Raw genomic sequence first — 25,213 nt, forward strand, 5'->3', positions numbered from 1 at the left:
CCCCACGGTCAGGCACTGAATGCCTTTGAATGAGGGGCCTCCTCCAGAAGCCCACGAACAATCCTGCACAGGTTTGCATGTCATGCTTCCCACATGGGTGAGAAGCCCCCCTGCCCCCTCCCCCACCCCCAAAACCTCTCCTCACCCATCACAGGCTTAATACCAGCGGCAGTGGGAAGAGGCCCTTAGGTGGGCATTAACTGACCACTCAAGAGCCCAAACTGGCAGCGGGGCAGGAAAGCCACTCGAGGGCCTACCCGCCACAGGACTCAATCCAGGTGGGTGAAGGCAGGAAGGTGGCCAGGGTCCCCAGCTGCCACCCTATAGCCTGATTCTGCCACCACACCTGGCATGGGGGTAGGGCACACGATTTACATGCTTCCAACATAAAAAAACACGCCACCTTTAGGTTGCTACAGCTGCATTGATAATAGCCCCAACAGTCAAAATAAACAAGGTAAAGGGAGGCTGGAAAGTCGGCAGCAAAGGGGTTTTGCAGATGCATCATCCCTATAATTGGACAAGAGCATGCTGATTATAACTCATTGATGGGTCTAGCGAAATTCAGTGAGTTTGAATTCTAGAAAGGAGGATAAGAAGGGGTTAGAGGTGTAGAAGACTTCAAAGAGAATTCAGTAAATTCAGGAGATACTCTGAGAATGCTCCAGAGGCTGAGCTAGAGGGTGGAGATACATATAATGGTGACTTCTACTTCTGCAGAGGGCACAAATGGAATAATATAACTTTCAATTATATCTTGAAAACTGCTATTTGCAAACTTGTAATTATACCTTGTCTTCATTATGTCGAATAAAGGTTAATCACTGCCACAAATATGACTCAATGTTGATTACTGGATACCAGGATTTATCAGGTTTATCAGTGATGGGCCAGTGCCAATCAGTGTTGGGCTAGGTGGAACTCTATGGGTCAGTGCCCATCAGGGATGGGCCATGAAGAACTCTATGGGTCAGTGCCCATCAGGGATGGGCCATGAAGAACTCTATGGGTCAGTGCCCATCAGGGATGTGCTAGGAGGTGGTGTTTGGGTCAGTACCTGTTGGAGGTGGGGCAGGAGTTTAAAAACAATTGGTTACTCACTCAAACATTAAATTTTCAGTTTCTGACAAACAGCCCCAGCTATTGCCAAGCTGTCGTCTGTGGCGCCTTTATATGTAACAGAATATTAAAAAAAAACCATGTGAAAGAATATAACAGCCAACTTCAAATGTCCAGTATGTAAAAAGAAAAGCAACATACAGCCTGCGTGCAGTGAACGAGTGCGCTTGTTATCTTCTCACGCGCTGGTGTATGGTGACGCAGCCGTGGTAACTGGCGCACTGTGGCATGGTTGAAACGTGGGTTAGCTTGTCTGAGGTGGAATCGATGCAGAGCACCTTGTCTGTGCCTTCCGCCATGTTGTCCTTTCCTCCGAGAATGTAAATCATCCCATTGCAAACCGTCAGCCCACAGTTCTCCTACATCACACAAATGAAAGTGGAGATTATTACTTATTCACTGTCTGAGGCTTCCTCCATCCTTCTGTCTCTCTATTCCCAATGATGTCACCATCCTCCCCATCACCCCCCCCCACCACACCCCCCCCCCTCCCCCACCCCACCACACTCCCCCCTCCCCCACCACCCCCCACACCTCTCCCCCCCCCCCCCCACACCACCATCACCACCCTCCACCACCCCCACACCGCACACCCCCCCCCCCCCACACCACCATCACCACCCTCCACCACCCCCACACCGCACACCCCAAGCCCCAGCTCCAAAGACTGCTGCTCTGGCATGGGTCCAGGGCTGCCAGCTACTCTCCAGTACCCTGCCCAAGCTGTCTTTTGCTATCTCCTAGCAGACAATTAAATGCCAGGCTGTTTGACTGTGGGGGGCTTCATACTGCCTTCACCCAAGGTCTGCGGATGCACACTTTGCAATCAGGAATGGGATGCCCCAGCTGATTTAGTTCTTTATTTGCCCCTCTCAGCACTAGGGCACTGAAGTCAATTGCAACTTCACCCGCTTTGTCACCATCCTGGCTGAGACCAACTGACTTGCCGCATACAGATCCATGATTAAACCTGGACCTCCCTGGGTTCTTTGGGGACAATGCATTGGACCGGTGCTCAACTTGTGAACCTTGGAAGTTCAGGATTTGAGACTATGGAATATACTATAGCAGAACGACAAGGAAGACTGGCATTCATATAGCGCCATCATGACCTCGGGACGTGAACAAAGCACTTCACAGCCAATCAAGTCATTTTGAAGTGTAGTTACCGTTGAAAATTTGGAGACATGGTGGCCAACCTGGGCACAACAAGATCCCAAAAACAGTAAGTGAAATAAAGCTGGTGATAGGCCCATGCATATATATCAAAAATGAGCACTCCTGAATTTCTCTTATTGGGCCTCCAGTAAACCTCAACATGAAACATTTCTATCAGCCTCGATGGTCATTGCCTACCTACACATGCTTGCAAGGGCAAGCAGTCTTTCACTATGTCACCTGACCATGTCCAGACAGGAATTGACACTGGAACGTACATGACCCACATCACGCCAGGCAAGAGTGAACTCATCGCGCTCACACAATTTGTCCCTGTCTTGCTGGTGTGGGCTGTTTTGTGCCTTTTGTTGGGCTATTACCCTCAGCCTTCAGCTCAGAGGTGATAGTGGAGCAGCCAGGCTCGCAAAGACCTTGGCAAAAGACAGGGCCAAATGAGATTGAAGGATGGAGAAAGAAACAGAGGAACAAGCGAGGAAGCATTAGGATGAACAAGGGTCAAATTAGATCAAAAAAGAGAAATAAAGGAAAGGGAAGAAAGATGGGATTAAGATAGAGAAAAAAAAAACAAAAAGGGAAAAGTAAGAAAAAAAAAGTTAAAATGTTAAATTTTAGAATCTTTAAGGGCTATGAAAGATTTTTAATAGAATAGGCACAGAGAGAGTGCTTCTACGTGTGAGAAAGAGCAAAATTACAGGCCATCAATATAAGATGGTCACTAAAAACCTAATAGGGAATTTAGGGAATAATGTCTTTAGCCAGAGAATGGGCAGAATGTGGAATGTGTTACCACAGGGAGTGGCTGAGGTGAGTTGTATAAATACATTTAAGGGGAGGCTAAATAACCACATGAGGGAGAAGGAAGAGGGGGGTTAGGCTTAGAGAGTCAGATGAAGAAGGATTGAGGGAGGCTTAAATTTAGTATAAATGTCAGCATGGGGTTGGTTGGGCTGAATGGCCTATTTTCTTTTTATGCGTTCTTGGGGTGTGAGCATCACTGGCAAGGCCAGCATTTATTGTCCATCCCTGATTGGCCTTGAGTAGGTGGTAGTTAGCCAATGAGCTGCTTGCTAGGCCATGTCAGAGGACAGCTGAGTCAACCACATTGGATTTCTGTGCTGTAAATCCTCTGTAATTCTATATTACGATTTACCACCTGCATTAGTGAGACCTCACACTTTCAACTATTCCCTTTATTGGCCTTAAGGGATGAGTGATATTGCAGGAAGATAAACCTCGTCACCTGAAGGGTCCTTACCATTAAGTACCAGCCCCAGCTTTTAGTTGCCAGTTTAACTCGTACTTAAAGGGCAAATGCAGCAGCTTCAGGAGAGTCACAGGGAAGTTGAGGATAAGCTAGTGTAACAAGGCTAATGGCAAAGAGATTCAAATCGTTCAGAAATTTGTGACAATTTGCAACTCATGACATGTCTCTTGCTCTCCAGATATTCCTGAATTATTTCGCACTAATAATGGAGAACCCCATTAAACTCTGTTATTTTTCCAGCAAATTCCACCTCAGCGTTTACAGTCAAAAGATTTGAAAAGAGATTCTGAAACTTCAATACCATCAGACAAAGCCTTCAGAGAAAGGAGATCCTGAACATCCAGTAGCTTTCAGTTGATTTAGGCCAGGCTCTGTGATCTTACCAGAGGTCCTGATGTGCTGCCCATCATTGTCCAGCAGTCATCGACTGGGTTGTATTTATACATATTCTCCATGAGTCCTCCCGTTATATAAATCATGTCCTTCAGAGTCACTGCACTGATGCATCGTTGAGTAAAGGGAGTTATGGCTGTAAGTGTCCAATCGTCTTTCACTGGATCGTAACACTGGACCTGCAACGAAGACGTTTACTCTTACATACAAACACGCAAGGCTGACAGGCAGAAATAGGCAGGGCCAGGGAGAGAAATCATGGCCTTGGTGACCTGTTTCTGGGCCCGTTACTTTCCTTCCCACCCTTTTAAACCCCCACCCACCGTGTGGCCAGAATGGCGGGTCAAACTGTGTCATATAGGTTTAACAATACTTATTGGTTTTTGTACCCCATTTATAAAGCCCATTGAAAACTCAGGAATTTAATTTAATACACTTTACACCCACAACTCTATCAGGCAATTAGACATTACTTGGTCAATCACATTATGCACCCCGACTCTATCAGGCAATTAGACATTACTTGGTCAATCACATTATGCACCCCGACTCTATCAGGCAATTAGACATTACTTGGTCAATCACATTATGCACCCCGACTCTATCAGGCAATTAGACATTACTTGGTCAATCACATTATGCACTCCGACTCTATCAGGCAATTAGACATTACTTGGTCATTCATATTATGCAACCAGCTCCGCTTCTTTGAGCCAGGTCCCATGCAGTAGCCAAGTAGCAACATCAAAAAGACTTGAACCTCATAACCACCGCAAACAATAATCCCATGTACAAATGAGAATATCTTGAACTACCAGCGACATATTCAATTGGCACATGGCTCCTGCTTTCATTTCCAAGATTAAAATGGCAAAACCTTCCATTCAATTAGGACCAACCAATTCACCTGCAATCATGTCCTATTTCTATACATAAGTCGGCTTGTTTTAACAGAATTTTTTGCATTGAGTGATAAATATTTACTCATTTCAAATTGAATCTTTTTAACATTTTAAATTGGACGCTTATAAATGCCCAGCATGGAGAGTAAAGTACTGCAGATGCTGGAAATCTGAAATATAAACAGAAAATGCAGAAAGACCAGACAGCATTGGTGGAGAGAGAAACAGAGTTAATGCTTCAGGTCCACGAGGTCACTGATCTCTGTTTCTCTCTGCACAGATGCTGCCAGACGTGCAGGGCATTTCCAACACTTCTTATTCCTATTGGAGCAAAAATAACCCCTTTTGCCAGCCCTCCAGAAAAGTAACCAGGCTTCTTATGATTCTCTCCTTCCCCGTCAGCAAGAAGCACAGCAGCAGCTGCCTGAGGTCCAGTTTGGCACAATGTTAAACATGAATTTCATGTAAAAAGTTCAGGTAGAAAGAAAACATACACATCTTGCTGAGCAAGAAAAAAATATCAAAGCAATAATTTGATCATTTTAAAAATGAATAATTAATAAAAATGGCCATTTAAAGGTGCCAAGTGGCAGAGCTAACAAATAAAACCTTATTTGCCTTTTTGCTAAAGAAGCAGAGCTAGAGAGAGAGAGACACACTAGGCCCTGAGTCTTGGTCACCAGAGAAAGGGAGGGGACCAGATCTGAGATAAGGAGTTTAACTAAAACAGACCTAACGTTCAGCCCCTGGTGGTGCAGGCTCCAGGGTGACCTCAGCGGAATCCATATGAAAGTTGGGGTGGGGAAGCGGGTTGGCTTGGTTGACCTGGGTAGATAAGATTTTGGGGAGGGAGGAGGTGAGGGAGAGGAGGTGTATCCTGAGGGGGGGGGGTTGTTTGGAGGGAGGAGGCGAGGGAAGGGAGATGTATCCTGGGGGGTGCCGGGGTGGGGGGTCGATGTGTGTGTGTGTGTGTGTGTGTGTGTGTGTGTTGTGGCCTCAGGTCTCTCACACACTATCGAGGGAGGACTGAGGCCCGGACAGAATGTAGGAACATAGAACCCTTAGAAGAGCACATTCAGAACCACAAACTGAGCCACCTGTGGAGGGAGTAAATCCTGAGCCCATCCAGCACCCATTCTGGCTGAGAATTCCAGCATGTTCTCCTGGGCTTCAGGACCAGGTAAGGATCTGCCCGCTAGTCCCCACCAGTGGAATTCCACCTCATATCGTCAAAGCTCCTGACACTGCAGCCCCAACTGGAGACAAAACCAGATTCAGGTACAGATTCCATCCACAAGGCCCTCATGACACATGAATTGAAATTGTACTCAGCTTCTCAGTAGCTTTATCTACAGCCTTGGGCTTCCAGGCCTTCTTCTTGCAAACAAAATATCTGCAGTAGATTCTGTGCCAAATTAAATTGTCATGGGACACCTGGTAGAAGGACTTGCTGACGCAGCCTGTACACAACAAGGATGATAGGGAAAGATTTCCAGTAGAACCTCTCATGGTAAACTTTCAATGGTGATCAGGCTTCCAGATCTCAATTTGCCATCTAATTGGAAGGACTTTGAAGGTATTCTCGAATTCCATTCATGGCCAAAACTGGCGGCCTTGAGCTACCCACACAGGCCACCGCCGCTCTCTTACCCGGCACCGCCAAACCACCACCTGTCGCCATCAAAACCAGCCAGTTGCACAGGGACAGGAGGAGAGGTGGAGGGAGCTGGGCTTAAATCTCAAAACAGCACACCACTCATTACGCCCTGCCAACCAGAAAATAACTCTCTGCTACCTGTTAGCTCGCAAATCTTCTATCAATGCCAATATGTTACCCCCTACACCATAAGCTTTTATTTTCCACAATAACCTTTGATGTAGCACCTTATCAAATGCCTTCTAGAAATCCAAGTACAGTACATCCGCTGGTTCCCCTTTATCCACAGCACATGTGACTTCTTCAAAGAACTCCAAAGAGTTCATTAAACATGATTTCCCCTGAACAAAACCATGTTGACTCTGCCTAATTAACCTGAATTTTTCTAAGTGCCCTGCCATAGTGTCTTTAATAATAGCATCTAACATTTACCCTGTGAAATGTTCAGAACAACAACATTCATTGGCCAATTAGCCTGTCAATCAGGATGGCCTCCGTGCCAGATTGGCTGCTTTGGATCCTGACCATCCAGACTGACAGGCTACTTGGCCAATGAGCCTGAGACCCGCCAGAGGCATGGAACCCGGTGATTAGCACAACCTGCACTCCCCTCTCCCAGGCCCTGGAAATAGGTCAGACTGTCCCACATGTGTCTGCTGTGGCTCAGTTTGTAGTATTCTCCTCCCTATGCCAAAAGTTTGTGGGTTCAAGTCCCACTCAAGCTTACAAAGCAAGGCTGATGCTTCAGTAGAAAAGTGAGGGTGTGTTATACTTTCAAGAGTGCCATATTTAAGATGAGATGTTAAACTGAAGCCCTGTTTGCTATCTTAGCTGGATGTAAAAAATCCCACTGTGCTCCTTAGCAGGGCAGGGAAGTTATCCCTAGAATCCTGGCCAATATTTATCCCCTAATTATGACCTTGCTGTTTGTAGGAGCTTGTTGCGCACAGACTGTCTGCATGTTTCCTACAATACAGCACTAACTACACTTCAAAAGTACTTATTTGCTTGTAAAGCACTTTGGGATGTATATATAAATGCAAGACTTTGATAACTGGAGTATCATAACTACAAGAGCTATTTGTATATATATATATATATATATATATATAGCACCCTTAAAACAGAAAAATGTCCCAAGGAATTTCACATGAGGAAATATCAAACAAAATTTGACACTAAACAGAGAAGCAGCTATTTGGGCAACTGGTCAAAAACTTAGTCAAAGAGGAACATCTTAGAAAATGGGACAGAGGTGAAGAGGTTTAGAGAGGGAAGTTCAGAGTTTAGGGCCTTGGCAGCTGAAGGCAGGTCAGTCGATGGTGGAGTGTCTGAAGTTGGGGGGCAGCAAGAGAGCCAAATTAGAGGAACACAGAGACCTTGGAGGGTTGGGGGACTGGAGGAGGTTACAGAGACAGGGAGGGGTGAGGCTATGGAGCGATATTAACACAAGGGTGAGAATTTTCAAATTGAGGTATGGTGGGACCAGTAGCCAATGTGGGTTGGGGAACAGGGGTTGAGGGGACTGTGGGCAGTGGCAGAGGAATGGGCAGGTGGAAAGAGAGATTTGCATTCCAATAGCATCTTTCAAAAACTCAGGACATCTTAGCATGTATAAATATGATCCAATAGAGGACTACTGAACGATAATACTCTAGGACCTCTCGTGGGATCACAAAACCTGGCCTGTCAACTAAATTCATTAGATGTTTGGGATTTCCATTCACTGAAAACTTACTTGCATTGTCAAGTATATTGAAGTTTGAAAATGTGATTCTTTTGAAGTGTAGTCACTGTTGTAATATAGGAAACACAGCAGCCAATTTGTGCACAGTAAGATCCCACAAACAGCAATGCAATAATGACTAGATAACTTTTTTTATTGATGTTGTTTGAGAGTTAAATATTGGGCAGGTCACTAGGGAGATCGCTCCTGCTCTCCTTCCAAAAAGCACAGTGGGATCTCCTACATTCATCTAGGATGGTTTAAGGGCAAAAGAGTCATTCAAGGGTTAACCATTTCTATAGGTACATGGTCTAGGTGGCCTGAACTTTTGTCCCTTCAGGAAAAAAAGGAGGAAGTCTTTTCCTTACCTTGTTGGAGTTTAACTGATTGCTGAGTGCCCCTCCTATCACATAGAGCTTGTTTAAGCAGGCAACAACAGCTGCTGAACTCACAGCTTCCAATAAAGGTGCAGCGTAAGACCAGCAGTTCAAGTACGTATCATAGCGCTCAACACTGGACATCCTGCTGAATCCATTAAAACCACCCACTGCATACAGCTAAGAAAAACCAAGGTGAAGAGTAATCAGTTAGTGTTTACGCAGGATCTAGCTGTCTCACCTCACTCACCATCAAATGTGCTGAGCAAAGAAACGATATTTTCTAATTTGAGCCAAACTAGGGCAGATCAATTTGAGGAGGCCACTGATACAGCGGCATCAATAATTTTCATGATCATGTACAACTAGCTATGTACACTAACGAGGCAGTGGGTACAAAGGATGGCGATTACCCTCAATCCCTTGGAGAACAGGGTCCCATGTGTTGAAACCTCTTGTTCTTTGCTCCTATTCTGCCCTTTCACCCTTAAGGTAGTTCTTTACATAGCCCCAACTCACATGACTATGGCATCACTTTACTACTTAGAAATCTATTGACTTCTGTCCTGAACCTACTCAAGGACTGAGCCCCCATAGGCCTCTGAGGTACAGAATTCCAAAGATACACCACCCTCTAAGTGAAGAAATTCCTTCTCATCTCAGTCCCAAATGGCCTACCTCTTATTCTGGGACTGCGTCCCCTGGATCTAGACTCCTCCCAATCAGAGGAATCAGCCTCCCTGGAACTACCCTATCGAGCCCTGCAAGAATTTTGTCTGCTTCAATGCGATCACCCCCTCATTCTGCTAAACTCTAGAGAATACAGGCTCAGTCTCCTCAATCTCTCCTGATAGGACAATCCCGCCATTGCAGGAATTAGTCTGGTGAACCTTCGTTCCACTTCTTCTGTAGCAAGTATATATTTCCTTAGGTAAGGAGACCAAAACTATACACAATACTCCAGGTGTGGTTTCACCAAGGCTCTGTACAATTGCAGCAAGACTTCTTTACTTATACTCAAAACCTCCTGCAATAAATCAGATAAATAGGAATAGGAGGAGGCCATTCAGCCCCTCATTCAATTGAATCATGGGTAGATCCACATCTTAACTCCATCTACCCTCCTAGGTTTCATTGCCTTTCATACCCATGCCGAACAATACTAATCACTTCTGACAAAAGGTCATTGATCTGAAACGTTAATTCTATTTTTCTCTCTCTGCAGATACTGACTGACTCGCGTATTTTCAGTGTTTTATCCTTTTATTTTTTTTTTCCAGCATCTGCAGTATTTTTCCTTTGCAAAAACTGATTAATCTCAGTTTTGAACTTTTTAATTGGCAACCCCCCCCCACCTCCACCCTACTCCCCCCAGCATCAACAGTTTTCTGATCTGAGGGAGAGTTCCAGATCTCAGCTAGCCTTTGTGTGAAGTGCACCCTGATATCCCCTTGAACGGCCTGGCTCTAAGTTTAACATTGTACCCACTTGTTCTGGGCTGGCCCACTAGAGGAAATAGTTTTTCTCTCCCTCTATACTGTAGGGAAGGCAATGGCATAGTGGCACTGTTGCTGAACTAGTAATCTCAGGAACCTAGGGTAATCCTCTGGGAACACAGGTTCAAATCCCACCACAGCAGATGGTGGAATTTGAATCCAATTAAAAATCTGGAATTAAAAGTCCAATGATGACTAAGCCACTGTCGGTTGTTGTAAAAACCCATCTAGTTCACTGATGCCTTTTAGGGAAGGAAATCTGCTGGCCTGGCCTACATTTGACTCCAGACCCACAACAATGTGGTTGACAATATTACCCACATCCTATAAATGAACTTTAAAAAAATTAATTCCTTCAATCGTCTCAAGCACCTCAATTAGATCACTCCTTAGCCTTCGATACTCAAGGGACACAGGCTAATCTATGCAACCTGTTCTCATACTGTCACATATTTAACCCATCTGGGGAAGAGAATTCCAAACACTAACGACCTTCCGAGAGAAGGAATTCATCCTCATCTCCATTTTAAATGGGTGACCCCTTATTTTTAAACTGTGCCCCCCAGTTTTAGATTCCCTCACAAGGGGAAACATCCTCTCAGCATCTCCCTTGTCGAGCCCCCTCAGAATCTTGTGTGTTTCGAGAAGGTCACCTCTCATTCTTCTAAACTCCAATGAGTATAGGCCCAATCGTTTCTCATAAGACAATCTCCCTAACTCTTTCCAGTCGTTTTCCAACACAAATCACTTAAAAGAAATAACAGTGAATATGAGTTAAGGAAATACTAATTAACAGCAAGTTAAGCCAAAAAAAAAGAGAACTTTTGCATGAAGAGTTCTGAGCGTGTGGAACAGACTGAACCAGAGTGACTCACTGATTTTCTTCCCACACTGGGTCTTTACTATCCATCTGGAACAGGTAAATGGGTCCTTGATCACAGTGGTGCACTTCCTTAGCCAAGATAATGATTTAGGCATTGGGGCATTCAGATGAAGAATAATGGGGCTTAACCACAAAATTAGAGCCAGACCACTTGCGAGTGAAATTGGGAAGAACTTCTACACACAAAGGGTAGTGGAAATGTGGAACTCTCAACCACCCACCCACCCACCCCCTAATAGGCAGCAGATGCTGGATGTCAGTTGAAGCTTTCAAGACTGAGATCGATAGTTTTGTGGGGTAGGGGTAAAAATGGGTACGAAGCCATAAAGTAGGTACTTGGAGCTGAGGTATGGATTTATTTTCTTTATTCTTTCATGGGGATGCGGGCATCACTGGCAAGGCTGGCATTTGTTGCCCATCCCTAATTGCCCCTTGAACTGACTGTCTTGCTAGGCCATTTCAGGGGGGCAGTTAAGAGTCAACCACATTGCTGTGGGGTCTGGAGTCACATGTAGGCCAGACCAGGTAAGGACGGCAGATTTCATTCCCTAAAGGACACTGATGAACCAGTTGGGCTTTTACAACAGCCAATGATAGTTATTGTCACCATTGCTGAGACTGGCTTTATATTCCAAATTTATCAATTGCATTTGAATTCCCACCAGTTATAATTTGAAGCCATGTTTCCAGAGCATTGGTCTGGGCCTCTCGATTACAAGTCCACTGACTTTACTACTCCACTGTCATCTTTCCCCAAGGGATCATCCACAATGAAGTAGGCTCCAGGCACTGAATGTCCCGGTTCCCAAATTATCCCAGCCATTAGTTAAGGACAATACCTGGTCAGTATGACCATTCTGCCTGGTTCCTACCTGGCCTTGCAGTGTCACCATTCTGTGCCTCCATCTTCCTTTATTTAAAGGAGCAACTCTGACCCAGGTATTGAGGTGTGAGTTATACATCCATACATCATTACTGTACAGGTTCCCACCTATAAAGGAAAATCCACATGGCTTTTTATTACAAGTCCAAATATCAGCATTGTGCCTTTAACAATACCATTGCATCCTATCTGATCACCAGATGTGCCAGTTTACTTGATTTATTTACAGAGAGGAAAAAATAGAAAATAATTACTTGCATTTATATAGTCACTTTCACACCCACCAAATGTGTCAAAACATTTTGCAGCCAATGGATTACTTTTTGAAGAGCAGTCACTGTGGTAAAGTAGGAAATGTAACAGCCAACTTGCACACAGGAAGCTCCCACAAACCTCAAGGTGATAATGACCAAATAATCTGTTTCGCCTTGTGATGTTGGTTGAGGGATAAATATTGGCCAGGGCACTGGGGAGAACTCCCCTGCTCTTCAGAATAGTGCCATAGGTTCTTTTACACTGACCTGAGAAGGCAGACAGAGCTCCACTTTAATGTCAACTAAAAGACAGCACCTCAGAGTGCAGCACTCCCTCAGGACTGCACTGAAGTAGCCTGGGCTTTTATATTCAAGTCCTAGAGTGGGACATGAACCCAGAATCTTGTAACTAGTGGCAGGAGTGCTGCCAACTGAGCTAGGGCTGACTAACAACTGGCTAAACCAGGTACACAGGGATTTCACATATCCACAAACTCACATATAAATGCGCTCATGTTCCCACACGTTCACTTACAAACACAATCACATGTATGCACGCATACACATTTCACTCGTCTGCACAGATTCCCACATCCAGGCACAATGACCCCAGGCACATCTGGTGCTGACCTGAGAGGAAGATGTCATTCTTTAAGGCACAAACAGCGAACTCAGATTTGGAGTAGTCTGGTATCTTGGCAAGCTGTGTCCATTCCCCAGTGCCTGGGTTGTACTTTTGGGTGTATGGCAGCATTGTGTAACCCTTCTTGTCACAGCCTCCCACCACAACGATCACTTCCGCAACATTCGTGAACCTGAGCAAAAGCAAAGTCTCTGTGGTTAGGCAGGGTTTTCAGGTGGGTCTCTGTGGCATTGCTGACCATAACTCTGTTAATCATGACACAAGAACAAGGGCATCACACCACTTAACACACAGCACGACAGAATTGTTACAGCGCAGAAGGAGGCCATTCAGCCCATCATGTCTACACCGGCTCTCCGAATGAGCAATTCACTCAGTGAATTATGCCAATCAGCCCAATAGGTCGATGCTGCTGCTTATGCTCCACACGAGTGACCTTAATCATCTTTATCAGATTCCCTATTCATCTCCTAAATGCAAGGGAATACAAGTTTAGGTCTGTGGGGGTGACTGTGCAGACTTCATTTAAACAGAGAGTGGTGTGAGTGTGCAGACTTCATTTAAACAGGGTGGGGAGATTTAATGTAAAAAGAGTAGGGAGAGCAGCTGAATGTTGAGTAGGATTATTAAGTATTTCTTGCCTTTAATGTAAAATTAAGGTCTATAATTTGTGTTTCAGTCTCTATTCTTTTTTTCTCTTTCTTAAAAATAGCTTGTTAAGTATAAGACTGGTGTAAAAAAAAATTACAATAAAGTGTAAAAAGCAGGGATACTGGAGTAATTAATTAAGTCATTAAATAAAGTACGATAGTGATTGCAGGATGGGTGATGTGTTGCTGCTGCAGCATGTGGGTGCTGCTGGAGATCCAGAGTGAACACATCTGTACCAAATGTTTGCAGCTCAAGGAACTTCAGATCTGAGTTAAGGTGCTGGAGTCCGAGCCGCAGGCATTGCGCCACATCAGAGAGGGGGGAAAGCTACCTGGACACTGCTCCAAAAGGCGGTCACACCCCTCAGATTAGGTCATTCAGATTTGGTCTGTGATCAAGGACAGGAGGGTGTGACTGCAGGTGAGGCAGGTATGGGGACCCAGGGAGTAGCATTCAAGGAGTCTTAGCCCCTGCAATTGTCCAACAGTTATGAGGTTCTTGTAAGCTGTGTGGACGAGAGCGGGGACTGCAGGGAGGATGAGCGAACTGACCACGGGGAGGAAATAGGAATGTAGGGAACAGTATAATTAGTGGGATAGATACCAGCCAACCAAACACAGAGGACTCAAAGTTAAAGAGGAACATGCATGTAAATAATACCTTTTATAGGATATCCCAAAGCACTTTACTTAAGTACTTTTGAAGTGTAATCACCATTGTAATGTAGAAACTGCTGCAACTAATCTAGTGCATAGCCAGTTCCGACAAACACTAATGTGACCAGATACCCTGTTTATAAGTGATGTTGGTTGAGGGATAAATATTGTTCAAGACACCGCTGAAAACTTTTTCACTCCTCTTCAAAACAATGCCTCAGGATCTTTAGCACCTGCTTGTGAGAGCAGATAGGATCTTGCTTTAACGTCTCATCCAAAAGGCAGTCTGTTACTGTTGGGTTGTGTCAGGAAAGGTTAGTTTCCTTACTCTAGAAAAGATCCTGCAGAACAACACTAACTATAGACACCAGGACATAGCTACACTCCTTTATTAGGCTCTTCTCACATGTGCACTTTCCTGTACATTTCACTGGGTGAGCCAGGGAATACTGTATTCCCATCTGTAACCCGGGAGGGTGAGCGGCAATCTTCTCTCAGTAAGTGACATCACTATGACATAGCTCCTTATGCACATGCTCAGTGGCTATTATTAGAATTAACCTTTTACTCTACAGACAGCACCCCTGACAGTGCAGCACTCTGTCAGCGCAGCAGTATAGTATCAGTCGGGTTACCTGCTCAAATCACTGAGAGGAGGGACTTGAACACATGGGACAGAATTTTGCCCTTGGCGAGCGGGCTCAGCGGGGGTAGTCAGGAAGCCAACCGCCACCCGCGATTGACATCGCACAGCGATTTCACCAATTAAGGCCCGCCAGCGTGAAATGCGAGTGGCGGCGCTGAGCGCTACCTGTGTTGGGGGGGTGGGGGGGGTGGGTAGTGCGAGCTGGCTAAGCACGAACTTCACGCATGCGCGCCAGCGAGCGCTGCATAATGCCTCAGGGAGATGAAGACTTACAAAAAATAAATAAAAATGTCATGAAGCATGTCGTCTCATGTGACTCTGTCACACAAGAGCAGGGACATGTTATTAATGAAAAGTTAAAGCTTTTATCTTATTCTTATTTGCTTTTGGAAACCTCATCCCGCCCGTGGATGAGATTTCCCCAAAATAAATGCGAGGGCCGCTTGGCATTTTTGTCTGCCCCGCCGACCGTTAGGTTGGACGGGCAGTGAAGTGCTTAATTTAACTGATAACTTAATGGCCTTTAACAGGCCTTTTAATTGCCTGTGGGCGCACTGCCGACCATACTATCGCGCGATTGCGTGTTGACATCGGCACACTCAGCCGACATCAACGCCCGTCGTTTCACGCTCGAGCAGGTCAAGCACGCAACCGGCCGCTGAGTGAAAATTCCTGCCCGTGACCTTCTAGTAGGAAGGTAAGAGTGCTACTCATTGAAGTGTTTAACAGAAAGCTCCCACTTACTTCCTTGGTCTTGTCCTTGGAGACTTTATCTCATTGCCAAAGATGTGATACCTCCTCGCCTCTTGAAGCAAGGACAAGCACTCCTTAGTGCTCATAATAAGCTCATCTGTTTCCACTTTCTCAACAAAATATATCTGATCCAGCAAGGGAATCCGAACCCGCTCCAACAGCTCTTTCAGTGCATGTTTCCGATTGGGCACATCATGGCGGACCCAGTGCATCACAGCTTCGAAGACGGTCTCCTCCTTCGTAACAGCCAAGAAGTCACTGGACAGCTGGTCGCACAGATCGTCCTTGGACAGCTGCAAAAATTCCTCGTGCTGGATCACATCTGAAAAACGCTCCAGGAGAAATCTTTTGCTTTTCTCGGACAAGGCCTGGATGGAAAAGAGGTTGGCGAAACTCAAGAAACCCAGGCAGTTACAAGGGTCCAGTTGGGTCTCCAAGAACTCTATACAACCTTGCTGGAGCGATGAGATCTGGAAGAGGTCTGACGCCTCCAACAGACTCTGAACATTGTCCTCTCGGATGTTCCACCTCCCTCCATACATATAGTCAATCACACAATCCATGGTGTCTGCAGAGATCCCTTTGATGTCCACAGTGTCCTGTTGGCTTTCCTGGAGACCAGTGCTAAACATTGTCCTGAAATAGACACTGCTAGCAGAGAGTGTGGCTCGATGACAGTGGAACTCACGCCCATCAATACGAAGCACAATGTCGGTAAAGAGTCTGCTTTTACGAAAAGCATTCAGATTGGTCAAGACATCTTCAGCGTGGCATACCTTTAGGTTAAGGTCGGTGACGGGATTCTTGCTGGCTTTTTGTGTTTCTCTTGCTGTGTGTTCTGGAACTGTGCTTCCAAATCCCATCATTGGTCTTCCTTTTATCTAGACAATTGAAACATATATGATGAGTAAAATTCCTCCCATCGCTTGGGATAGTGCCATTCACATAGGTACTGCTAAACCCTACTAAGATGCTACTCTGTCTTTCGCTGAGCAATGAACGAGGCCATTCAGCACATCCTGCCTGTGCTGGCTCTTTGAAAGACCTATCCAAATAATCCGATTTCCTTCTCTTTCACCATAGCTCTGCTTTTTTTTTAACCTTTTCAAGCACTTATCCAAATCTTTTTTGACAGTTCCAACTGAATCTGCTTCCACAGCTCTTTCAGGCAGTGCCTTCCAGATCACAATAGCTCAGTGGGTTAAAAAAAATCTCCTTATTTCCCCTCTGGTTTTTTTTGCCAATAATCTTCAGCCGTTTTGTAGTAGAGAACTTAAATATCACTGAAAAGACAGATGTGTTGTCGAAGCTTTTTGTCTTGCACTCATCAGGACAAATGCAAGAATATCAAATTTCAGACAATTACAAATATTTATCCTACAGGAGAAAAGGGTGCTGATTGGTTGGCAAGTCGACTCTGATTAGCCGAGGCATTACCGTAAGAGAGCAACAGGGAATTATAGGCTCCCCAAGCTCCCAGGTAATTCAAAGATGGCACAAAGTTTCTATGACGCAGAGTCGTTATCCTAAGGAGACCATACAATGGGTCGACTAGAGCAGCTGCATGACCTCCTGTTTTTTCCTGTGCTCTGGACACAGTCAACCTCTGACAGCCTCTGCCTGCGCCAAGTCGGGCACAAATGCCCCAGGCCCACTCAAACACGTCCCTAAAAGTGGTTTCCGATGTTAAAGTGCTCACCGTCCGTCCCTCGCTGTTTGGCAGCGGGGCCAGGGCTGTCCCGCCAGAGTCTCCAGACTGGGTCAGCTCCTCTTCATGGTGGCCATCGCTGCCTCATGGGCGGGGGAGGTCATGACCCCAATTGTGGCCTCTGTGACCCCCTATCCAGGATCGCAACCCACAGTTTGGGAACTGCTGCTGTGAAGCATTTTGAGGCATCTGATGGTTGCTAAAAGGTGCTATATAAATGCAAGTGTTTCTTTCAACCTTCCCCTCCTCTTTCAATCTACAGGTTTACAAAAATGGCATAACCTTGCTATGTCTTCCAAATTTCCCTCACTTTCTTTCCCACTCTTTTCTACTATGCTGATGCTTAACTCTACATACTTTGGCCCTTCACCAAAATCTCACACCTTAATCAAAAAAGATTTCTCAATAGTTTCTGTTCTAGAGGTCATCCTTTATAAAGAAAGGATCAGTACGAAAGGGTTGGATTTGTGCAGATACTGGCTGGTGTACATTCCAGCTGTGTTTTATTTACCACTTCGTCTCCCAAAATCAAAACTTCCAACAACTCAAATTCAATTAATTTAGCCCAAGAGATAACATAGTAATCTTCATTTATCAATGCCATATTGGAACAGAAGGTCACACAGCCTCTTGTGCCTGTTTAGTTAGATCATGGCTGATGTGTATCTCAATTCAAACTACCCCCCACCCTTGCCGTTCTGTAAGCCCTAATACCCTAGAACCCCACTATGTAAAACCCTTGCCCAAAAAAATCTATCAATATAAAAGCAAAAAACTGCGGATGCTGGAAATCCAAAACAAAAATAAAAATACCTGGAAAAACTCAGCAGGTCTGGCAGCATCTGCAGAGAGGAACACAGTTAACATTTTGAGTCTGTATGACTCTTCAACAGAACTGTCATAAGGACTCGAAATGTTAACTGTGTTCCTCTCTGCAGATGCTGCCAGACCTACTGAGATTTTCCAGGTATTTTTAAAAATCTATCAATTTTAGTTTAGAAGTTTTCAACTGACCACCAGCCTCAACAGCTTTTTCAGGGATTGGGCGGGGGGGGGCGGGGTGAAGAGCTCCAGACTCCCACTCCCCTTTTTTGAAGTGTTCCCTGGCATCACCTCTGAATGGCCCAGTTCTAATTTTCAGGTTATATCCCATTGTTGCAGACTGCCCCATCAGAGGAAATTGCTTTTCTCTTTCTACCGTATGTAATCCGTTAATCATCATAAACAGCTTAATCAGGCTCTCTTTCAATCGCCTGTACTCTTGTCCTGTCCATGCAATCTGTCCTCGCAATTTAACTCTTCTAGCTCCGGGATCATTCTGGTGAATCTATGCTGCACCCTCTCCAAGGCCAATATATCTTTGCTGAGGTGCAGCAAATGGAACTGAATGCAATGCTCCAGATGTGGGTCTGGTCACAGCTTTAGACAACTGAAGCATAGCTTACACCTTTTTGTATTTTAGCCCTCCCAAAGTAAACACTAACATTCCATTAACCTTTCTTAAATTATTATTTGTGCCTGTCAACTAGTTAATAGCGATTTCTGTACTCAAACTCCTAAATCCCTCAGCTCAGCCATACAACCTAACCCCACTGGAAAATAATATTGAGCACAATGTAAGACATGCAGTCAATTTGGCTATGAGTCCACTTTGTGCCATCAGCAAAGATCAAAGGTATGCGAGGGAGAACATTTGTAATGTAGCCAGACTCGCCTCCCACCTCAAGTCATCTGTGTTAACAGGGTCAAAGCTGGTTGGTGAAGCCAAAATAAGGCGCTTTTCTTTATTGAGAGTCTATTGACTTGTTCAGGCACACAGTTCTCCTCCCACTCAACACAGTGTCCCAGATGTCACCTATTTATATTCTCTTTTGAATAAAACAGATGCTCAATAAAATAAACTAATAGAAGGGGCCATGTTGGGGCACTGTCACCTATTTATATGTGCTCAAAGACAATTAATATCCATCACCAGTTTCTCTTAACCTTTACAATGTAATTGGCATCGACAGCATCAACAATGTAATTGATAAGATGTAGACAATTTGTTGTTAAAACCTTCATCCATGGCTTTGTTACTTTTAGACTTGACAAACGCTATCCTAGCCAACCTCCCATCTTCCACAAACTTGAGCTCATCCTAAACTCTGCTATCTGTATCCTAACTTGCACCAAATCCATATCACCCACCGTCCCTGTGCTCATTGAACTGCAATGGCTCCCGAGATAAAAGGGTTCATTGACCTGGAACGTTGGACTGGATTTTATGGAGAGGGATGGAGCTCTCTCATGCATCAGCTCTTTTAGGCAATGCCTGCCAAATTAATTGCCACTCCCAGATATCAAGCACCCAGGAGAGTCGCAGGGTAGGGGGGGAGGTTGTGGAAAGAGTCCCGCCCAGAGGCCAGCAACTCTATTGAATGGCAGCGCAACCAAAGAGGTAGTAGCTGCTGCTGGTACAACACCCACCAGAGGCCTAGTATAATCACTGCATCCCAGGCCACTGCTACATGATGTTGGGAGGGGGTTGATCGTGGTGGATGCAGGAGGGAGGGACAGCAGCAAGAGCAGGGTGCGACCCCCTACAACCCCCAGATATGACTACACTCCTTCAATTCAGGTCTCTTGCACATCTCCAATTTGAATCGCTCCACCACTGGCGGCCATACCTTCAACTTACAGGGCCCTAAGTTTTGCAATTCCCCCACTCAACCTCTCCACCTCCCTATGCCTCTCCTTCTTTAAGACGGTCCTTAAAGCTACTCCTTTGACCAAGTATTTGATCCCTGGTCCCAATATCTCCTTATGTGTATCAAGTGTCAAATTTTGTTCAGTAATGTTCCTGAGAACCTCAATGTTAAAGGTGCTATATAAATGCAAGTTGTTGTTGTTTCTATCTCTACATCAGTCCAAATGTATCTTTTACTGGCTTAAACCTGCAATCACTGGCTGCCACAGTTCGCCTTGTAAATCCATTCAGGTTATCAATCAGTCTCACAACGTAGCTCACTTACACTTGCTAGAAGCTCCATATATTTATTAGTCGGAACCTGTCCTCTGCAGGCAAAAGGAACATGTCCGGGCATTGTGCCTTTTTGAATGAAAGAAAAGTGTGGGGGACAATTCTTCTCTGGTGCATTTGCCATGACAATGCCTTGGCCAGAGTCAACTTGTCATCCAATCAGCACCCTGTTCTCATGCAGTATGAATTATTGCTCCTTTTGAAATTTGACACCCTTGCACTGGTCCTGATGAGTGCAAGGTGAAAAGCTTTGACAACATGCCTCTTTTTCAGCAAAACTGCAAGGTCTGCTACGTCCACCCGAGAAGGAAGATGGCAACTCCATTTAAGGTCTCAACTGAAAGGCAGCACCTCCTATAATACAGAGCTCCCTCAGTACTGCAACTTGAAGCGTCAGCCTAGAATATGTGCTGAAGTCTCTGGCGTGGTGGCGGGGGGCGGGTATTGTGGACCCACAGCCTGACTGTCCGCTCACCCACAGCTGACAACTGAACAGGTGACGGAGGGTTCCACAAGCCTGTCCCTGACCCCCTCACCCCCACCACTAACTCCGCCACTGGCTTTGACATATTTGTGTAAAAAATATGCGAGTGGCACCCATTGTTGGTCTACAGCTGTCAGGCTCCGTGAATCGGTGTCAGACCTGGGGCTAACCAAGTATAACAGAGAGAGAGAGAGATATTGTATCATTGTTCAACAGAAGGTGGGGGGAATTACTCTTGGATTGCGGTCAGGGGCTGGACTCCAGACAATAATAGGCTTGGTTTAGGTTTAGAAGATGGGGGCTTTTGAGATTCAGTCGCTCGGTTCCCTGCCACCCCCAACAGTGAATTTGTTGGACCAGGCTGCTAGCCTGGTTTAAGGGGGAGCTCGGTTCCAGAATGTCATGTGGGAAGAGCTTCATCTCTTCCACACTGTCCTTTTGTGTCCTCGATCAACGGCTGCTACGCGCTGCTACCACTGAACAGAACCCACACACACACACAGACCAAACACCAAACACTTCACTCAGACAAACACTGCACACGGATTTCATCGTTCGATCTTATCGTACATTATTGAATGCGGATATGGAAATGCCACTGACCTTATGGACGTCCCTCCAGAATCACAACTTCAAAATAAACTTGCCAAGCCCAAAACTCCACTTAACATGTCTTTTTTTTGGCAACTAACGCCTCTCTTCCTAGACCCCCACCACTACCACCACCACTCCCCAAACCCCACTTCAGCACTAATTTAAATTTAAAAATCCTTTTTTTTTAAACATACGGCGAAGGATCTGGCGAAAAGCATTGAAATAAACTTACGGTCTCGCCGACCTATTCCAGACAGCAACATGGAACAAAAATAAAGGTTAAACATTAATTAGCAAGTAGCAACAGCAGTTAAGAATTAAAACTGATTTAAACGACACAGTGGAATTGACGGGGCACAAACATATTTCTGGTTTGAAAATCTCTCCAATTCCATTCCCCCTTTGTCTGTCACTTACCTCCTGTGACTGGGTTCGAGCCCTCCCGATGCTGTGTAAACTCTGCAAATCTCCCCGTTCTTAAATATTCGCTTTTTACGGTAACTGTTGTTTAGAAACACGACCAGAGATGACGGCATAAGTCACCACTCGCCCCGCCCCCGTGGGGACTGCCCTCATTGCGATTGTTAAAAACACTTCCTCGGAAAAAAGAACTGACCCAGGACCTGGCGGAGGGGAGGTGGGGGGGTGGGGGGGTGGTGCAATTAAGAACTAAAATAAATATTCCTGGAAAAACTCAGCTGGTCTGACAGCATCTGCGGAAAAGAACACAGTTTGGAGTCGGTATGACTCTTCAACAGAACTAAGTAAAAGTAGAAAAGAGGTGAAATACCACCTGGTTTAAGGGGGGTGGGACAGGTAGAGCTGGATAGAGGGCCAGTGATAGGTGAGATAACCAAAAGATGTCACAGACAAAAGGACGAAGAGGTGTTGAAGGTGGTGATATTATCTAAGAAATGTGCTAATTAAGGGTAGAAAGCAGGATGAGCAAGGTACTAATGAGCTAGCCCTAATGGTTGGTCTAAATAGCCAAGTGGTTATGGTACTGGGTTTGTAACCCCAAGATCAAGAGTTCAAATCTCACAATGGCAAACTATGAAACAATCTGGCACTGCAGCTGATCTTAATGAATTAACATGTCTCTTTAGCCTGGATGGCTCTCAGTGGTCTGGGGTGCAGGCTTCAAGCCTGTAGCTGTCTAGCAACGGAGTGGTTCAATTCCACCTCTCAGGCGTGCCTACTAAATGGATGTATTTTAGCTTGGCCTAAATAGCCAAGTGGTTATGGTACTGGGTTTGTAACCCTGAGATCAAGAGTTCAAATCTCACAATGGCAAACTGTGAAACATGTAACTTCATCTGAAACAGATGGAAACAGGTTTGTACTCGAAAGAGTATCAAGAGTTCAAATCTCATAATGACAAACTATGAAACAATGTAACTTCATCTGAAACAGATGGAAACGTGTTTGATTCGAAAGAGTTACAGATAGCCCTAGTGGGGATAGGGTGGGGTGAAGGAATCGAAATAGGCTAAAAGGTAGAGATAAAACAATGGGTGGAAATACATTTAAAAATAATGGAAATAGGTGGGAAAAGGAAAAACCTATATAAATTATTGGGGGAAAAAGGAGGTATCGGAATGGGGGTGGGGATGGAGGTGAGAGTTCATAATCTAAAATTGTTGAACTCAATGTTAAGTCTGGAAGGCTGTAAAGTGCCTGGTCAGAAGATGAGGTGCTGTTCCTCCAGTTTGCGTTGAGCTTCACTAGAACAATGCAGCAGGCCAAGGACAGACATGTGGGCATGAGAGCAAGGTGGAGTGTTGAAATGGCAAGTGACAGGGAGGTCTGGGTCATGCTTGTGGACAGACCGAAGGTGTTCCGCAAAGTGGTCACCCAGTCTGCATTTGGTCTTTCCAATGTAGAGGAAACCGCATTGGGAGCAGCGAATGGACTAGACTAAATTGAGGGAAGTGCAAGTGAAATGCTGCTTCAATTGAAAGGAGTGTTTGGGCCCTTGGACGGTGAGGAGAGGGGAAGTAAAGGGGCAGGTGTTGCACCTTCTGCAGTTGCATGGGAAGGTGCCATGGGAGGGGGTTGAGGTGTAGGGGGTGATGGACGATGTCCCGGAGGAACGATCCCTGTGGAATGCCGCCAGGGGGGTGAAGGGAAGATGTGTTTGGTGGTGGTATCATGCTAGAGTTGGCGGAAATGGCGGAGGATGGTCCTTTGAATGCACAGGCTGGTGGGGTGATAAGTGAGGACAAGGGGGACCCTGTCATGTTTCTGGGAGGGAGAGGAAGGTGTGAGGGCGGATGCGCTGGAGATGGGCTGGACACGGTTGAGGGCCCTGTCAACCATCGTGCGTGGAAAACCTCGGTTAAGGAAGAAGGAAGACACGTCAGAGGAACTGTTTTTGAAAGTGGCATCATCAGAGCAGATGCGACGGAGGCGAAGGAACTGAGAGAATGGGATGGAGTCCTTACAGGAAGCGGGGTGTGAGGAGCTGTAGTCGAGGTAGCTGTGGGAGTCAGTAGGCTTGTAATGGATATTGGTAGACAGTCTATCACCAGAGATTGAGACAGAGAGGTCAATAGTCCTATGATTTGACATCTCCTTGAAGATTTTTCATTTTATGGCTTCAGGAATAAGGGTATTTTTAAAAAAAACTTATTTTCTCTCTCATTTCTTCCCTCTCAGATACCCTGCTCCTCCCAAATTCCAACCACAACCTATCAGTGCTCCCACATCTTTCTTTCCTGTCACAGTCCACCAGACTCCCTCCCTTCTGGGTAAGCCAACAGCTTCCCTCTCTGCTTCTCTGGGCACCCTCCAAAGGCTTTGTCAAGGCAAAAGTCCTTATAAACAGCAATCCCAACCGTGCCATCCTACTTGCCTGCTGCCCTGCCAATCCAATGCACCCGCTGCGGGCCAATCTTGCCAAAGCATCACTTGCAATCACTTCTCTCCCCACTTCCACACAGTTACCTCCAGTGAGCCCCAAGGATCTATTCTTGGCCCCTCCTGTTTCGGATCTACCTGCTGCCCCTCAGCGACATCATCTGAAAGCACAGTGTCAGGTTTTACATGTACTGTGTTGACTCTCCTTAATCAACTCAAGCCTCTCCTGGTAACTTTTTTTTCCTGGACTATTGTTTCTGAAACCTAACCCGTCAATGATGTAAAACTGACCAGCCCATAGCTACATGTGATGACCTTTCACCCTTTCTTGAATGAGGGTGTCACATTTGCCACATTCCGGTCCTCTGGCACCTGCCTTGTATCTAGGGCAAATTGGAAGATTACAGTAAGACCTTCCACTATCTCCACCCTCCAATTCCTTTAGCAAGCTGGGATGCAAGCCACTGGACCAGGTGGCTTATCCACTCTGAGCATAGCCAACTTGTCTATACATCCTTGCTATCAATTTTCACCCCATCCATTATGTCTACCATCTCCACTTCTACTGATATTTCGTCAGGTTCCTATCCTTTCGTAAACATCGATACAAAGTGCTCATTAAGTATTCTAGCCTTGTCCTGCATCTCTAAGCATATATGACCCTCTTTGTCCATAATAGGACCCATTCCACCTCTTACTACCCACTTACAATTTAGATGCCATCGATGTTGACTGCCATTCTGTTCTCAATTTTCATTTTCTCTCTTTGCCAGTCTTACTTTCCTCTTCGCCTCCCCTCTCAACTTATTTTTGACCAGGTTCTCACTTGAAAAATTCACTTGACATGCATCATGGACCCTCTTTTTTTGTTTCACCATATTCTCTATGTCCCCCGTCATCCAAAAAGCCCTGGCTTTGGTTCACCTACCTTTCACCCTTGTTGGAATGACCCTAGCCTGTACCTGAAGCATTGCCTCCTTTAAGATCACCTATTGTTCCGTTAGTTTTTCCTGTCAAGCTTTCGTTGCACTCACCCCAGCTAGATCCTGTCTCATCACATTCCC

General features: G+C 45.4%; 1 protein-coding gene and 1 non-coding gene across 4 annotated transcripts; one reads left to right on the plus strand and one right to left on the minus strand.

Moving 5' to 3' along the window:
• Nucleotides 1-119: 119 nt before the first annotated feature.
• On the minus strand, nucleotides 120-21,786 carry LOC121284150 (kelch-like protein 24). 3 transcript variants are annotated; one of them, XM_041199359.1, is made up of 8 exons: nucleotides 21,708-21,722; nucleotides 21,523-21,534; nucleotides 15,474-16,363; nucleotides 12,764-12,948; nucleotides 11,869-11,987; nucleotides 8,609-8,797; nucleotides 3,946-4,134; nucleotides 120-1,478 (listed from the first exon to the last, which is right to left on the minus strand). In XM_041199359.1, exons 3-8 carry the CDS (start codon nucleotides 16,346-16,348, stop codon nucleotides 1,290-1,292), a joined length of 1,746 nt encoding a protein of 581 aa, XP_041055293.1. In that variant the 5' UTR covers nucleotides 16,349-16,363; nucleotides 21,523-21,534; nucleotides 21,708-21,722; the 3' UTR covers nucleotides 120-1,289. The 3 variants fall into 3 exon arrangements, with proteins under 3 accessions (XP_041055293.1, XP_041055294.1, XP_041055295.1); XM_041199360.1 differs by lacking the exon at nucleotides 21,523-21,534 and having other exon boundaries at nucleotides 21,708-21,786; XM_041199361.1 differs by lacking the exon at nucleotides 8,609-8,797.
• Nucleotides 21,787-22,395: 609 nt separating this feature from the next.
• Nucleotides 22,396-22,482, plus strand: trnastop-uca. The gene has a single exon. It is a non-coding gene; the product is annotated as a tRNA-Sec (tRNA).
• The last annotated feature ends 2,731 nt before the right edge of the window (nucleotides 22,483-25,213 follow it).

The sequence above is a fragment of the Carcharodon carcharias genome, chromosome 11 (genome assembly GCF_017639515.1).
Source record: "Carcharodon carcharias isolate sCarCar2 chromosome 11, sCarCar2.pri, whole genome shotgun sequence".
In the NCBI taxonomy this organism is placed as follows: Eukaryota; Metazoa; Chordata; class Chondrichthyes; order Lamniformes; family Lamnidae; genus Carcharodon; species Carcharodon carcharias.

Coding starts and splice junctions, on each gene's coding strand:
- LOC121284150 (XM_041199360.1), bottom strand. CDS start 16,348: ATGATGGGATTTGGAAGCACAGTTCCAGAACACACAGCAAGAGAAACA. Junction 11,988..12,763: donor GAATGACATCTTCCTCTCAG/GTCAGCACCAGA, acceptor TTTCCTTTATAG/GTGGGAACCTGTACAGTAAT. Junction 4,135..8,608: donor ATCAGTTAAACTCCAACAAG/GTAAGGAAAAGA, acceptor TCTTCGTTGCAG/GTCCAGTGTTACGATCCAGT.